Source organism: Onychostruthus taczanowskii, unplaced genomic scaffold, assembly GCF_017590055.1.
Source record: "Onychostruthus taczanowskii isolate IOZ18803 unplaced genomic scaffold, ASM1759005v1 scaffold64, whole genome shotgun sequence".
In the NCBI taxonomy this organism is placed as follows: Eukaryota; Metazoa; Chordata; class Aves; order Passeriformes; family Passeridae; genus Onychostruthus; species Onychostruthus taczanowskii.
In genome coordinates this window covers 4,984,228-4,998,729 of record NW_024504122.1, presented here as the reverse complement: position 1 = coordinate 4,998,729, position 14,502 = coordinate 4,984,228, and the positions used below count along the sequence as shown (strand labels likewise).

At 60.4% G+C, this 14,502-nt stretch overlaps 2 protein-coding genes across 5 annotated transcripts in view; one reads left to right on the top strand and one right to left on the bottom strand.

Annotated features, from left to right (window-relative positions):
- SMTN (smoothelin) overlaps positions 1-11,607 on the top strand; it is a 21,863-nt gene extending 10,256 nt beyond the window's left edge. For 2 of the 4 annotated variants that reach the window (XM_041420246.1, XM_041420243.1), the window contains exons 10-20: positions 1,126-1,229; positions 3,292-3,408; positions 4,407-4,565; positions 4,658-4,733; positions 4,999-5,163; positions 5,713-5,775; positions 5,940-6,003; positions 6,333-6,503; positions 6,597-6,717; positions 6,789-6,940; positions 10,687-11,607. In XM_041420246.1, the coding sequence (XP_041276180.1) occupies positions 1,126-1,229; positions 3,292-3,408; positions 4,407-4,565; positions 4,658-4,733; positions 4,999-5,163; positions 5,713-5,775; positions 5,940-6,003; positions 6,333-6,503; positions 6,597-6,717; positions 6,789-6,940; positions 10,687-10,837 (1,343 nt within the window). In that variant the 3' untranslated portion in view covers positions 10,838-11,607. Of the gene's footprint in view, positions 1-1,125; positions 1,230-3,291; positions 3,409-4,406; positions 4,566-4,657; positions 4,734-4,998; positions 5,164-5,712; positions 5,776-5,939; positions 6,004-6,332; positions 6,504-6,596; positions 6,718-6,788; positions 6,941-8,259; positions 8,433-10,686 lie in introns of all 4 variants that reach the window. The other 2 variants (XM_041420245.1, XM_041420247.1) reach the window with 2 other exon arrangements.
- Positions 11,608-12,238: 631 nt separating this feature from the next.
- SELENOM (selenoprotein M) lies at positions 12,239-13,997 on the bottom strand. Its single transcript, XM_041420248.1, has 5 exons — positions 13,722-13,997; positions 13,604-13,639; positions 13,486-13,520; positions 12,951-13,029; positions 12,239-12,861 (listed from the first exon to the last, which is right to left on the bottom strand). The coding sequence occupies exons 1-5, from the start codon at positions 13,854-13,856 to the stop codon at positions 12,649-12,651; spliced, it is 498 nt and encodes a 165-aa protein (XP_041276182.1). The 5' UTR covers positions 13,857-13,997; the 3' UTR covers positions 12,239-12,648.
- Positions 13,998-14,502: the final 505 nt, after the last annotated feature.

Genomic DNA, 14,502 nt, shown 5'->3' with positions numbered 1-14,502 from the left:
GCCGGCGCCCGCTCAAAACGCGCGGGGCAGCGGCGGCGCAGATCAGCGCCCGGCCCCGCGCCCCGCCGGCTGCCGCCTCGACGCCATGAAGACCTTCTTCACCATCGAGATCAAGGATGGGCGCGTGCAGCCCCTGGCGCCCCGCATCACGGCCGCCCCCGGCAGCCAGCGGGCAGGTGGGCACTGGTGGGGTACGGGGTGTGCAGGACAGGTCCCGCGGGCAGATGGCATCTGTCATGAGGCTTGACACTGTAGGGGTGATGGGCATGGGTGTCATGCAGGGAGGTGGGACGGAAAAGGTGCGGATCTCTCAGGAAGGTGGGCACCGCAGGGAAATGGACATCCACCGGGCTGTAAGCACTGCAGGACTGTGCTCCTAATATGACAGTGTGCACAGCTGGGCAGTGGAGCAGGTGGGTGCCAGTGGGCCATCGGGCACTGACATTTGGTGGGCACAAATGGGCAGGTGGAGGCGGGCAGGCTGAGCCAGGCCAGGTGGGTGCTGATTGGCAGCAGGGGCATTTGAGTGCTGCCAGAAGAACAAAGCATGCCTCATAGCCCTCATCCTTTGGCATGCACTCTCATCGTGCTTGGAGCATCTCAGTGCGGGGAGACGATCTGGCCCTGCAGCCTGTCCCCAGCCCCACCGTCTTACCGTGTTTATGTTTGGGGTCATTCCCCAATCCCTGCCCTGCCCCTGCAGCCCTGCCCCATCCTCTCCCCACCGACCTGCTGGTTCAGGGGAGCCCACGCCATCCTGCTCTCTTCCATCCCACTGCTGCACCGTGTCTGTTCCAGCCCTGCCCCAACCCTGCTTGCCCGCAGTTGTGGCTGGCTCAGGATGCCTCCTGTGGCCATCCCTCTCACCAGGGGGTCTTGGCTCCAGCTGAAACACTGCAGAAAACGCCCTTCCTCAGGGAGGATGCTAAGTCAGGGCAGAGAATGGTCTTGATTGCCTCATCTCTTGCTTTCCCCCAAAGCCCTTTCCCTGTGCCAGAGCTCAGTGCTCACTGCCTGGGCAGGATGTGTGGGGCAGGCAGATAGTCCAGCCAGAGCCACTCCCCAGCTGTGGGGTTGAGCCTGTGAGCTGGATCAGACCCCACATGCCTCTTGCTCCCCTTGCAGAGGTGACTCTGGATCTGCGGAGCACCCCCATCCGTATCACCACCATCCCCAGCAGCGTCAGCAGCATCTGCAACATCAGCAGTGTCAGCAGCAATGTCACCAAGGTGAGTGCCCGGGGGTCTGTAGGGCTGTGCCCCACCTGGTCATTGCCTGGCAGCTCCAGGGCTTGGGATGGGGACCAGTGACCAAGGAGTTAGTGTAGGCAGCATGCTCCAGAGGTTCTGTCTGGTTTTGGTTGGTGCTTTTGTTTTGATAGGGTTTTTTTCATCAAGAGACCCTGGACTTTGTGTGTGGTTGCACACCCCCAAATGAGCCCCTGCACTCTGGACTGTGCCACCGTGTACTCAGACTCTTGGGGAGGTGGGCAGAGGGGGACAAGGAATCTTTTGTGTGTCTTGCTTTGTTTTAAACACCTTTAAGGGTAGCAGCAGCTCAGGGAAAAATCCATTGCCAACCACCCCTCTGTTTTTCCTCGTGGGGATGGACCTTGGTCTTGTGTCTGGGGAGCCTGCCTTGGAGGGGGGCTACTCCTCAAAGGTCTCTAAAGCACCCTGGAGCTGTGGGTTGGGGTCTTTCATGTTTCTGCTGTGCCATCCTGAGTGGAGAGTTCCCAAAGCCGCAGCCTGTCAAGGAGGGATTCTTGGGTGCAACTGGAGAAAAAAAAAAAACAAAAAACAACCCCTCTGCAGCGTCTTTGCGGGGAGAGCAGGCTGTGGCCATCCTGGGGCTGGGTGCACACAGGAGACAGCCCTTCAAGTGCTTTAATCTGCTCCTGCCCATCTAGGGTAATGCAAGGCGTCCGTGTGCCGCCTTGGCAGGAGCCAGGATGTCAAACGTGGCTCTGTTTCACTCATGGCCCTGCGCGCGCCTGGCTGCCTCTGCAGGAACAGCGCTGTGGGTGGCCTGTGTCACTGCCAGTGTCTGTGGTACCACCCGTGACCTGGGGCATACTGGTGGCTGTGGTACCACTGGCTTCACCCCATCCTCAGCCCAGCCCTTGCCACCATGAGGCAGGCAGTGCCCACAGGTGCTGCCCACACCTGCCAGCAGGTCCTGCCTGTGGGCAGCTGGCTGCAGTGGGATGACTTCCCTGTGCTAATGCGCTTGGGCATGCTTGGCCCGAGCACTTGTCAGCTCTCATTAAGGTATTAGTGGGTCTGTCTGGTGAGGTGGGGGCCTGAGACCCATCAGCTGCCTGGCAGGAGATGCAGCCTCCAGGTATGCTCCCAGTGGGCAGTGAGGAGGAGGAGGAGGAGGATGAGGCAGTGGTGTTGGCAGCCCTGCCATGTAGGGCTTGGTTGGAGGACCAGCAGGCTGTAGGGACCTGGGGGCAGTAGCCATGGTGGCATGTCTTCTCGTTGGTGGGGTACTGCCCGTACCTGTGCAGGGACCTGCTCCCCGTGGGGCAGGCACTGGGGAGCACGGGGGTGTGAAGACCTAAAATCCATGCTGTGACCAAGGCCCTTGCACCAATGCCAGCCTGGGGCCGGAGATGTGCTGTGGGCGATGCTGGCCCAGAGTGGGAAGGCGCTTGGACAGAAGAACACAGCAGTGGTTGGTTTTTTCATTCACCCAGCACTGCCGTGGTCAGGGCTGGTCCCCACCACTTTTCCCACAGCGCTGAGGCTGATATTTGGGCCTGGAAGCCTCCAGGGGCGGGGGGGCCACTTGCAGGGCTCCCCTTGCTAAGCCACCTGGTCCCACAGCCGGATGTGCTGCCAAGTGTGGCGCCTGGCTCAGCACCCCTGCACGGGACCCCCGGCTGCTGGGACCAGAATAGCCCACAGGCAGGGAGTGGGCCAGCCTCCAGCTGGGGGGGTGCCTGGGCCCCTATAAAGGGCAGCAGGACAGCTGAGCGGGGCTCAGCGCAGCGCCTGCACCGCCACCATGCCGGGGCTCAGCTTGGAGGGGCTGGCGCAGGCTGGGGTGGCTGAGCTGGCAGAGCTGCGGCAGGAGCTGGTGGCATTCCGGGGGGCAGCAGAGGGGCAACTGGAGCGGGCTCTGGAGCGAGTGCAGGCACTGGCACAGGCACTGCAGACGTTGGAACAGGAGCACCTGGAGTTGCGGGCAGAGCTGGGGCGCCTGGGCCGCCGCCTTGATCTGCTGGCACCAGGGCTGCAGGTGCCCCCCGGGGAGGACATCAGCACCCTCTTTCTGGAAGCACAGGACCCTTGCGCTCACTTTGAGGGCACTGAGGAGCCCAGTGGCCCTGTGGCCCATCCACCCACTTTCTCCAGTACGCGCCAGCAATCGACCCTGCATCTCTCCCGAAGCAACAGCAGCGTGAGTGTGGGCAGCTCTGCCCCATGACAGGGGGAAGGGAGGTGGTTACCAGCCCCCAGGGCTCTTGGGGGTATCTGTAGCCCTGGCACAAGGCGTGACTGTGGCCGCGGTGCACGGGGACACGGCACCATGGGGATCTGCCACTCCTTGGCCTCACTGTGCACCCACCTGTTTCGCATTCCCAGTGTGCCAGGTGGGAGGCCACAGGCGGCAGTCTTGCCCCCACCACAGCACCAGGCACAGGTGGTGGCATGGGCACATGTGGCCAGTGTCAACTCCGGCTGATGGCTTTGCCGTGGATCAGTTTACCAGGTCACAGGATGCAGGATGGGGCCAGGTGTGTGCCTGGCTGCTCTGGCCCCACTCTGTCATCTCTGGTGCCCTGTGCCCTATTCTGGGCCTGGCCCACTGCCTGCTGTGCATTGCTGGGGGGTTGTGCTGAAAGGGACTTGGCGTCCTGGCTATGCTTGGGCAGAGGCCGAATGGGCCTAGATCTTGGCAGGGATGCAGAGGAAGGCTCTTGATCTCCTGCACAAGCTCTTCTCTACACTAAGTCGCTTAATTCCATGGAAATCCCTGTGCTGCTAATGGTGTGCACTGGCCTTGCCAGCACCTTGCCCACTGCTGGGTAACAGCCACTGCCCAGCCCAGAGCCATGGGCAACTCCTGCCTTCTGGGGGACCCAGCCACCTCCTGCCAGGGAGCAGGAAGGATTTGGAGATATTGTGGCAGCCAGACTGGAAGGAAGAGAGGGACTGCTGGGCCTTCCTGGGGCATGGGTTGCTGCAGATTGTCCTGTCCCCCTGCCTGCCTTGGGCAGTGCAGATGCTTGCAGCACCCACCAGCTGAGAGCACTTAGGCCCCGTGTGGCACATCCTCTCTAGGGTTCTCACTGCCTGTCGCACTGGGCAGGTGTCAGGGAGGGACTGCACCCTGAGAAGAGGTGGGGGTGTGGCCAAGCTGGCAGGGGGCTCAGCTGCATGGTGATGTCCTTGCAGATGGAGCCAGAGGTGGTGGAGCAGCAGCAGGCACCGAGGCGAGAACCAGAGCTGCCCAACGGCGTGGAGAAGGTGCAAGTGAAGGAGGTGGAGAGAAGGAGCAAGCTGAATGTCGAGGAGCTGAGCAAGATTGAGGATGAGGATGTTCTGGATAAGATGGTACTTCTTCCTCTGGTTTGGGCTCCTTTTAAGAAGGTAAAGGGACCTCAAGCTGATGGCAGAAGACTAATGATGACTTCCCCCTCCTGTAGTTGGATCGGACAACAGACTTTGAGGAACGACGGCTGATTCGAAATGCCATGCGGGAGCTGCGCCAGCGCAAGCGAGGTACTTGGGGATGGTGATCCTGTTGGGGTCAGAGTGGTGGTGGTGGCAGTATGGGGCGCTGAAGTGTGGCTGTCCAGCCACGGGGAAGCAGCAGGAGAGTGCGTGCTGGTTCCCCTGTTGCCCCCTTGACTTTGCGACGCCAAGGACGTCATCCTTCCCACAAACCAGTTGTGGGCCAGCAGCAGCTGCAGGACTCCTGGTGTGGCAGGAACCATGCCCACCACCCCACTTCCCTGCTGATGCCATCTCCCTCTCGTGTTTGCAGACCAGCGGGAGAAGGAGCGGGACCAGCGGCTGCAGGAGGCTAGGAGCCAATCTGTGACAGGAAGAGCTGGCCATGCCACAGAGACCACCACCACGCAGAGCACTCAGTCAGCCGATGGCTCGGCGTGCAGCACCGTCACCAAGACTGAGCGTCTCGTCCAGTCTAGTATGGGCTGGGCCGGGAGGGGTGTGCCCACCCTTTGGGGGCCTTGCAGAATCCTTCCCAGTGCTCCGCCACCACAGCTCCTTTGCCATTCACTGTCTGTCCTGAGTCTGGCTAGACTGTCCTGGGAGCAGGACAGTGTTTCAGAGCTGAGTCTCTGGCTTGCCCTGAGCCTGCTTGGGGATAATTAAGGGTTTTATTCTGGTGGCCTCCCTCTGAATCCCCAACCCTGGAAGGATGGCAGGGCCTCATCTACATCTTTGGCCTGTGTCTTGTCTCCTGTATCCCTGCTCTCCCAGTCCCTGGATGGCTCAAGCTGAGTGGCTGCAGGGACTGAGGGATGCCCCAGCTCCCTGCTGCTTCGCACTTGCTTCTTTGTTCTCTGCCTGGGGGGCACATGCCCTCTGTCCTCCCTCTGCCTGCCACACCCATGGCTCTACCACCTGGGACTTCTCCCTGTTGCAGTGAGTGGGTGTGAATGCTTGGCAGCAGCAGGTGTCTGTGGGTGCTGTTCCTCCCAGCCCAGCAGTTCCCGTTGCTTTGTTCCTGCAGGTGATGGCACCAAGACCTCCCGTACTACAACCATGGAGTCAAGTTATGTGAAGAGATCAGACAGTAAGAGTTTTTCCTGCCCTTTCCCCATAGCATCCTCAGGGTGTAAACCTGGGGCATTGCTGCTGCTGAGCTGTCAATGCCCTGATGCAGGCAGAGTCCTGCCTTCCCGGCACAGCTGCCCTCAGCTCCTGCCCGGGGCCTCTTTCCTTCCTTTCTCTCTGCAGATGGCAACAGCACTTTTGTTCAAACCAAATCATCCTACAGCTCCTCATCCAAAAAGACAGGCAGGTGAGCAGAGGTGCCTGTGGAGACAGCTCCACGTGGTCCCTGTCACTTACCTGCTTGCACAAACCCTCCACCCAGCTTGCAGTGTCCCCATGCAAATGTGACTGCAAAGCCTTCTGGTCCTTGGGGTACATCCACTGTGTTCAGAGGTTCTCCTGGGTCCTTCCTTGGGCACAGAGACAGGTCTGCCAGCTGGGGACCTTAAACCACCTCTCTTCTATCCCAGGGACATGGAGGTCTCCAGAGTTCCAGGGCTGGCCATGGGCTGAGACCACTGCTTGCCCTCCTCTGGGCTGCCACAGCCCCTTTAGCATTGCCTGTCTCTCTCCCAGCATTTTTGACCGTGAAGATGAGAGTGCTTCTCGGCAGAGCAGCCTGGCCGCATTGGAGCGGCGTCAGGCGGAGAAGAAGAAGGAACTGATGAAGGCTCAGAGCCTGCCCAAGACATCAGCCTCACAGGCACGCAAGGCCATGATGGAGAAGCTGCAGAAGGAGGGTGGGAGGTGAGGCTGGGCCTGGGGCACGCTGGCCAGGGCAGTAACTGCTGACAAATAACAACTGCCGCTATGGATAATACCCCATGTCTCCTGCCACAGTTCAAACCCTGCAGCATCACAGACCGCCGTGCAGCGCTCCTCCAGCTTTGGCGTGCCTAACGCCAACAGTATCAAGCAGATGTTGCTGGACTGGTGCAGAGCCAAGACCCGCGGCTATGAGGTGGGTGCCACCTCCTCTTCCTGTCCCAAGACCAATCACTCTGTCCCTTGGTAACTTTGTTGCTCTCTCAGCATGTGGACATCCAGAACTTCTCATCCAGCTGGAGTGATGGCATGGCCTTCTGTGCCTTGGTCCACAATTTCTTCCCTGATGCATTTGACTACAGTAAGCTGACACCCCAGAACCGCCGCCAAAACTTCGAGGTGGCCTTCTCTTCTGCAGAGTACGTACCTCTCTTGCCATCATATGAACTTGGGATGGCTTGGAGCAGCTTGGGGTGGCTCTCCTGCTCGCTGCTGGGGCGAGGGGGGACACATGGAGTTGATGGTGCTGGAGGTGGGTGCCTGGAGGTGTCACTCCCCCCATGCAATGCAACAAGGTTAGGTGCTGTGGGGGCAAACAGCAGCTGGTATGGGCAGAGTCACAAGAGGCCAGTGCAGCCCAGTCTGGTGTGGGAAGGGTGGGTATGGGGGTCTGGTTTCCTTGGGGCAGAGCACCCAAAGACAGAGCAGCAGCCCCATGAGCCCACCTGGCTTCAGGCAGTTCTTTCCATCCTGGGGTACCAGGTGTGGGACTGCAGCCTGGGGGGGGAGCAGGGTTGGCCTATGCCAGGTTCCTCCTTTCACAGTTGTAGGGGCTCAAACACCATTGCACCTTCTCCAGTCTCTTCCTTTCTCCTTTTGCTTCTGGTTTTCCTGGGTGCTGAGAGATGGGAGTGCACCCAGCTGGAGGGCTGGCAGTCAGCCCCTCTCTCCTTCCTTCTGTCTCTCTCCCACCCACCCACTCTTCTCCTCCAGCACTCTGCCAGGGGGCAGGGCTGGGGGTGGGGGTCCCATCCTGCTGATGTTCAAGGTGGCAGGGTGAGATGGGGACTCCCATAAGCTCCCAGGGTGCCGTGGCGCTGTTTGGTGGAGCGAGAAGGGGGCTGTGGGCCTGGCTCTTGGTGCTCCTGTTAATGGATTTTTTGCCTTAATTGGGAAACTGGTGCGTGGACTTGAGAGAGCCATCGATCTCTCCGGCCTGGAAGCCAGGTGGCCTCTCGTCCTTCCTCCTCCAGCTCTTGTGAGCGTCCTTTCCCGAGCTTCCTGCACCAGGGCTGTGCCGCGCGGTTCCAAGTGGAGCTGGGCAGGAGGGCTGGGCTTGCCCCCGCCGTCCTCCCGGCGGTTCTATATAGGAGCTGTATAGAGCGCCGCTCCACTCTGGAACCCGCACCCCGAGCACCTGGCGCACCAGAACACCTCACTCGTCCTCCTACTCCTCCTCCTCCTCTTCGTCTGTCTTTCCCTCTGGACTTCACGCCTCTCCACGCCACTCACCTGCCCCTCTCCCCCTTGCTTGTGCCCCCCCAGTATCACTGAATGGCCTTGGCATGGGGTGCCTGGAGCCCTCCTGCCCCTGCATCATGCATCCCCGGAGCATGCCAGAGCGGAGCAGCTGCCAGTGGGATGAGAACTGCACTGATCTGTGTCTCTTGTTTTCTCTTCCTCCCCTCCCTGACTGGGCTGCGGTCACTGGCTTGCCCCTCTCTCTCCCTGCACCCAGGAAGCACGCGGACTGTCCGCAGTTGCTGGACGTGGAGGACATGGTCCGGATGCGCGAGCCAGATTGGAAGTGTGTGTACACATACATTCAGGAATTCTATCGCTGCCTGGTCCAGAAGGGGCTGGTAAAAACCAAAAAGTCGTAGCCCATTGTCAGCCCCCCCAGGACTGATGGTGAGAACCTTCCCCTCCAAGTACCTGCCCATGTGCCCACCACCACCAGGGCTTGGCAGGGATCTGACTGACTCGGCTGTGGATGAGGCTGGGGGATGCTGATGGGTGAGGGGCAAGTCCTGGCGGTGCCAGACAAGGCCCAGCAGGAGATTGACAGAGACAGCTGGCTGGGCTCCAGCCTTCTGGAATAGCACCTGTGGGGGTTTGGGCAGGGGGGACTGTTTCACCCTGGAGTGCTGTTTGCTCTCCAGCTGTGGGGAGGGCAGTAGTTAGAACAGAGCCGTGTCCCCATGGCTGAGCCTGACCCAGGGGTCAGCTGCTGGGGATGCCACTCAAGGTGTTCTGAATGATGCTGAGTGTGGGTGGCCCCTCAGGATACTGCAGCATCACTGCTTCCACTTGCTGCCTCATTCCCCTGCCCCAGGGTGCATGCCCAGCTCCAAGAGGCTGCCTGCTCATATATGGGCAGAAGCAGGAGCCTGGAAAGTGTGACTCAAGGCTCAGGTCCTGCAGTGTTTGTGTCAGGGCATCCTGGCCGGCGCTAGAGCTGTGGCTCCCCTGGCTCTGCACAGAGCTGGCACACCAGGGCCCAAACAATGGCTTTATAAGGGCAGAGTCACTCTTCAGTGCACTGTCATTGCTCCACCACTACCCCCTGAGCCAGGCTGGCAGTGGCAAGGGCTTTCCCAAGGCCCCAAGCATCATCCCCCCCCATCCTCACAGTGGCCAAATCATGAGGTGGGGCTGGTGCCAGCCAGGCTGTGGGCTTGGAGCCCACTGAGCAGGCAGCAGAGACCTAATGCAGTGTCTGGGGCCATGGGACACCGGGTGGGGGCCTCTCCTGGGCCCTGGTGCTCCCCAGGGGCTGGCACTGGCTGGGGTCACTCCTTGGGGTGGAGCTCTTCAAGGGGGCCAACGCTTGCAGTGGGGCTACTGCAGGAGGGTAGAGGGGAGGTACAAGGCTTGGGGGTTGAGGGTGGTGTTGTGGTGGGTGGCAAGCATAGGATTCAGACCCTCCTTGTGCACCCTGTCTTTGGGGGCAGAGCCCTGCCTTGGGAGATCCTCCTTTTGCACCCAGAGCCTTGGGGCAGAACCTTGAGCAGCCCTGGCCAAAGCAGCTGAACTGGCCGTGGCAGCAGCAGGCGCTGCCAGTTTGTGTCAGCACTGCCCCCAGTGCCAGTGCAGCCCTTGCTTCAGCAGCAGCCTGAAGGGGAAGCAGTGCCTGGTAGGGGTGTGGGGCCTGGGCAGGGCCAGGAGGGTTGGCAGCAGTGGTAGGGTTGCTACTGTGCCCCCCACCCCTTCTCTCCCTGGAGAAAGGAGGGGACAAGAGGTGGCCAGATCCCCTCCATGCCTTTCTGGTTGCCATCCTGACTCCTAATTGTGTTGTCAGTCCCTTCAAGTGCGCAGGGAGCCCCAACTTGGGCAGAGATCTAGCCCAGGGAACTGGATGGGTGGCAAAGCAGAGTGAGCCACCCCTAAAAAAGGGCAGCGGCAGAGCCCCAAGGCTACTATGGGGATGGGGACACAACCACAGCTGATCTGCCAGGGCACCACAAGACTGGTGGCTCCTGGAGCCAGGTCCTGCATGGACCCCTGCACTGTGGTGGAGCAGGGAGAGGAGGAGATAGGCCAGGGTGAGTGAGCTGAAGCAGGGCAGCACCCACTCCAGCACTAGGGTGTGCTGGGCTTGGTGCACGTAGCCCCTGGGTTCCAATCCAGGGCAAGGGAGGGAGCCAGGTTGGCAGGGCTTAGGGGAAGGCAAAAGAGCAGGGTCAGGGATTGAGGCAGGAGTGAGGGGCAGCCCATAACCAAGATCCACCCCCTGCTTTCCCTGAACCACTTGGTAGGGTTTGAGCAAGGGCACAGCAGACACCTGCAGCCAGGCTGGGCTCTCCCTAGAGGACATCAGCATCAGCTGGAGGAGCAAGAGGAGGAGGGTGGGCACGACTTTAGCAGGGGATGACTGCCAGCACCAAGAAGTGGGATGGAGAGCATCTGGGGAGCCAGGAGTGCAAACAATTGGGCAACCCCTGCCCTGGGGCAGGCACCTTCCAGGGCAGATAGCACGTGCTTTTCCCAGTGTCTGGAGCAGAACTGTGGGTACCAGGGTGGGGTGGGAGTGTGTGAAAGGAGCTCAGCAGGTCTGAGGGCAGCAGTGCCCACACCAGCAGGCCCTGGGCAGTGTGGGGTGCCCATCCCAGCCCCCACATGGGGCAGCCTGCTTGAGGCCATGCTGAAGGCTTCATCTCTGCAGGACGCTGGTGGACTGCGTGCCGCTGGTGGAGGTTGAAGACATGATGATCATGGGGAAGAAGCCTGACGCCAAGTGCGTCTTCACCTACGTGCAGTCCCTCTATAACCACCTGCGTCGCCACGAGTTGCGCATGCGGCAGAAAGAGTGCTAGAGCCTGCCCTTTCCAGCCCCACTGCTGCCCTCACCCCAGAGCTGCCTGCGGGCAAGGGAGCTGCTTGCCTGGGAGGGTCTGGGGGGCCAGGGGTCTGGCACTGGGGACAGAATTCTTCCACCAGGGCACCCCCATACCTCTGCCTTGGCAGAGCTGCTTCTGCCTCGGCCAGCTGTGGGCTGACCCTGTGGGCAGAGCCAGGTGGGCGCTGCGGGGATGCTCCCACCTTGGCTTGCTCCCTATGCTCCAGCCTTTTTTAAGTTATTTGTTCTCCAGGAATTATTTGCCCTGCAGGTACCATCCCTGTGTCCCTGGGGTGGCGTGAGTACAGCTGTGCCCTCAGACTCAGGCCACCTCATGGGTCTGTGGCTGAGCAGGGCTGTGCAGTTCAGCCAGGATCGTGGTACACCCTGCAGGCAGCACCTGTCAGTGGTTCCCTTGGCCCCCTGCAAGGAAGCCTCTCTGCCCACTGCAGGCCCTGCCTGGTGTCACCTCCCTGGGGACAGCTCCACAACCATGCCAACTCCCTGCTTCCCACCTCCACGTGCACCTGAGGCACTTCCACATTAGGGGCACCTGTGGGCTGGGGAGGGGGTAGCAGCAAGGGGTCCCAGGGCAGTGCAAGGTGAATGGAGCAAGCTGGGACAACCACCCCCACTCCAGCTCAGGCCACCCATGTGCTCAGCGCTGCTCGCCCCTCTGTCACATCTCTACACCGCGCTGACATGTGTACCAACACCAGCCAGATAATAAAGGTTTATTTAGGGCAATGGCTCTAGCTTAGGTCCTTCTGCCGGTGGCATATTGCACACCACAATGCTTGGGGAACGCTGGCAGTCCAGCTGCTGCAGGCTCCTCTACCTGCAACTCAACTGCTCACCCAGCCCAGAGGGACGCTGGGGCATGTACTGCTCCTCACCTCATTGATGATGTCCATAGCTGAGTCACCCTGACCAGGGTTCACTGCCCCCTGTTGCGCCAGGCTTGGCACAGGGAAAAGATCCAACATGGCCAGCAAGACAATGGTCAAGTGCAGCCCCACTGCCTTCCCCAGCTGAGGGCCAGATGTCCCCACTGGGCCAGTGCAGCCATGGGGCTTTGGTTCAACACTGCAGGATTCACTCATGGGCTCATGTCCATCCCCCTGCACCCTGTAAGAACAGCTCATCCCATGCCATGGTGCCCACCACCCTCACCCCTCTATCGTGCTGGGGAGGGGTGGCACAGGAACAGCACAGTTGGTCTGTAGGTTGGTATGTGGCTCACCAGCAGTGACTATGACTGTGCCATCCTCTCCTACCTCTGTGAGAAGCTGTGGGGCACCCAGCTATCCTTGGAACAGAGCAGTTTGGGATGCACACCACCGAGCTCCCTCTGAAAAGATGACACAGTACAAATGACTGCAAATAAAAGCTTTACTAGGAGCTGGATATGACATAAACCCTGCTGGGGGGTAAAGCCCCCTTCCTGGGACAGCTCTCCCACCTTTGGGACTCAGCACATCTACCCTTAGCACCTGGCGCTTTCTGCTGAGGGTTTCATTCTATCCCATGCAGGCAGGATACTGCTGCCCAGTGCTGGGAGCAGCTAAACGTCTGGGCACAGCAAGAGACTGCAAGAAATGCTGCTGCTCCTCCTGACTGGCCAAGGATAATGGGCTCCAAGGGCAGGAGGGCATCAACCAGCACACAAGCAAGAGTGGGGGGAAAAACCTTTGCCACCCTGTGATACCATGTCCAGCTGCCATAACGCCCTCATTCCCTGCACTGGGGACTGGCTGCAGGACCCTGTCCTAAGGGTGGCACTCCTTGCTAGAGGTCTGGGTGTTCTTCCTTGTCACGTTTGGGTGGGGTCTTGCCATCAGCAGCGGGTGTTTGGGGGGGCAGCAGTATTGGCAGAGACTTGGCAGGGGCAAACTGGAACTCCTCTGGCACAGGGGCATCAGGCGTCTCCTTGCGGTAGAAGCCCAACTCCTGCACCAGCTGGTTGATCTCTTCCCGGGTCATGTCGCTCAGGGGAATTCTCTGCACCCAGACAGGGGCTGTAGCCTGGCACCCGTGGGGCACTGAGCACCCCAGGCCCTGTGGCAGCAGGTGCCGCACTGCCCACTCACCTCCAGCTCCTCATACCGGAGGCTGAGGAGCACAAGCTCAGGGTCAGCACCAGGCAGGTGTTTCATCTCCAGGTTATGGCTGGGCAATGTGTCAAGGAGTGGGCAGCACTGATCAGGCCCATGCAACCCTTATCCCATCCCATCCCGTCCTTCATCACATCCCCTTCTGTCCTCCGTCACATCCCATTCCTGTCTATTCTGTACCACCCTCCATCCCAGCCCATCTTCTCTCATATCCTATTGCTTTCCATCCCATCTGTTCTGTCCACCATCCCATCCTTCATTGCATACCATCCCATCCTGTTTCCCATGTAATACCATCCTATCCTTTATCACATTCCCCAACTACCCATTCTCCACTCCTCACCAAACCCTGTCCTTCATTCCTCACAAAACCCCATCCTGTCCCTCAGCCCATCCCTTCCCATACTTCATTCCCTTGCATCCTGTCCCTCACCCATCCTATCCCGTCCCCCACTCATCCCATCTTGTCCCATCCCATCCCATCGGGACCGCAGCTGCTGCCGGCAGGTACTAGAACGGGATGTCCTGGGTGACGAACGCCTTCACCTGCGGAGAGTGGCCGGTCGGGCGCGGCTCAGTGTCGGGAAGCCCGACAGTGTCCCGACTCCCGGCCCGGCCCCAGTACGTACCTCCCTGAGGCGGTTCAGCCGTCACCCGCCGCAGGTCTGCAGGAGAGAACGCCCCGTCAGGCACCCGGCGGGCACTGGTTCACCCCGGGCGCGTCCCGCGGTCCCCACCCGCGCTCACCTCCACCTTGCCGCGGGCCAGGTCCCGCAGCACGGTTTCGCGGAGCCGGGGGTGCTCCGAGCCGCCGCCCGCCGCCAGCGCCGCCGTCAGCAGCAGCCACGGCCACGGCCCCGGCCCCGACAGCACGGCCCGCATCGCTCCCGCCGCTGCCACGTCCGGCGCGGCACGGGCACGCGCACGGCGCCGCGCATGCGCGAATACTCGCGCGCAAGACACGTGCGCGCGCTAACGGAAACATAGACCGCGCGCAGATCCCTGCGCGCCGTGTGACTGGCACGTAGAGCCGCGAGCGCTCACCGCGCACAGACCGACAGCAACAGACAGCAACAAACACAGAGCAACACACAGCAACAGACAGCAACAAACACAGAGCAACACACAGCAACAGACAGCAACAAACACAGAGCAACACACAGCAACAGACAGCAACAAACACAGAGCAACACACAGCAACAGACACAGCCACACACACAGCAACACACAGAGCAACACACAGCAACACACACAGCAACAGACAGCAACACACACAGCAACACACACAGAGCAACACACACAGAGCAACACACAGCAACACACACGGCAACACACGCAGAGCAACAGACACAGCGACACACGCAGAGCAACAGACACAGAGCAAAACAGACACAGCAACACACAGCAATACACACACAGCAACAAACACACATACTGAAATAAACAGGGCAGGAGATATTTTGTCCTTTTTAATGCCTTTATTTAAAAAATTCAGCTCAGGCTGGGGAGAAATGACGGTCGCCCGCGC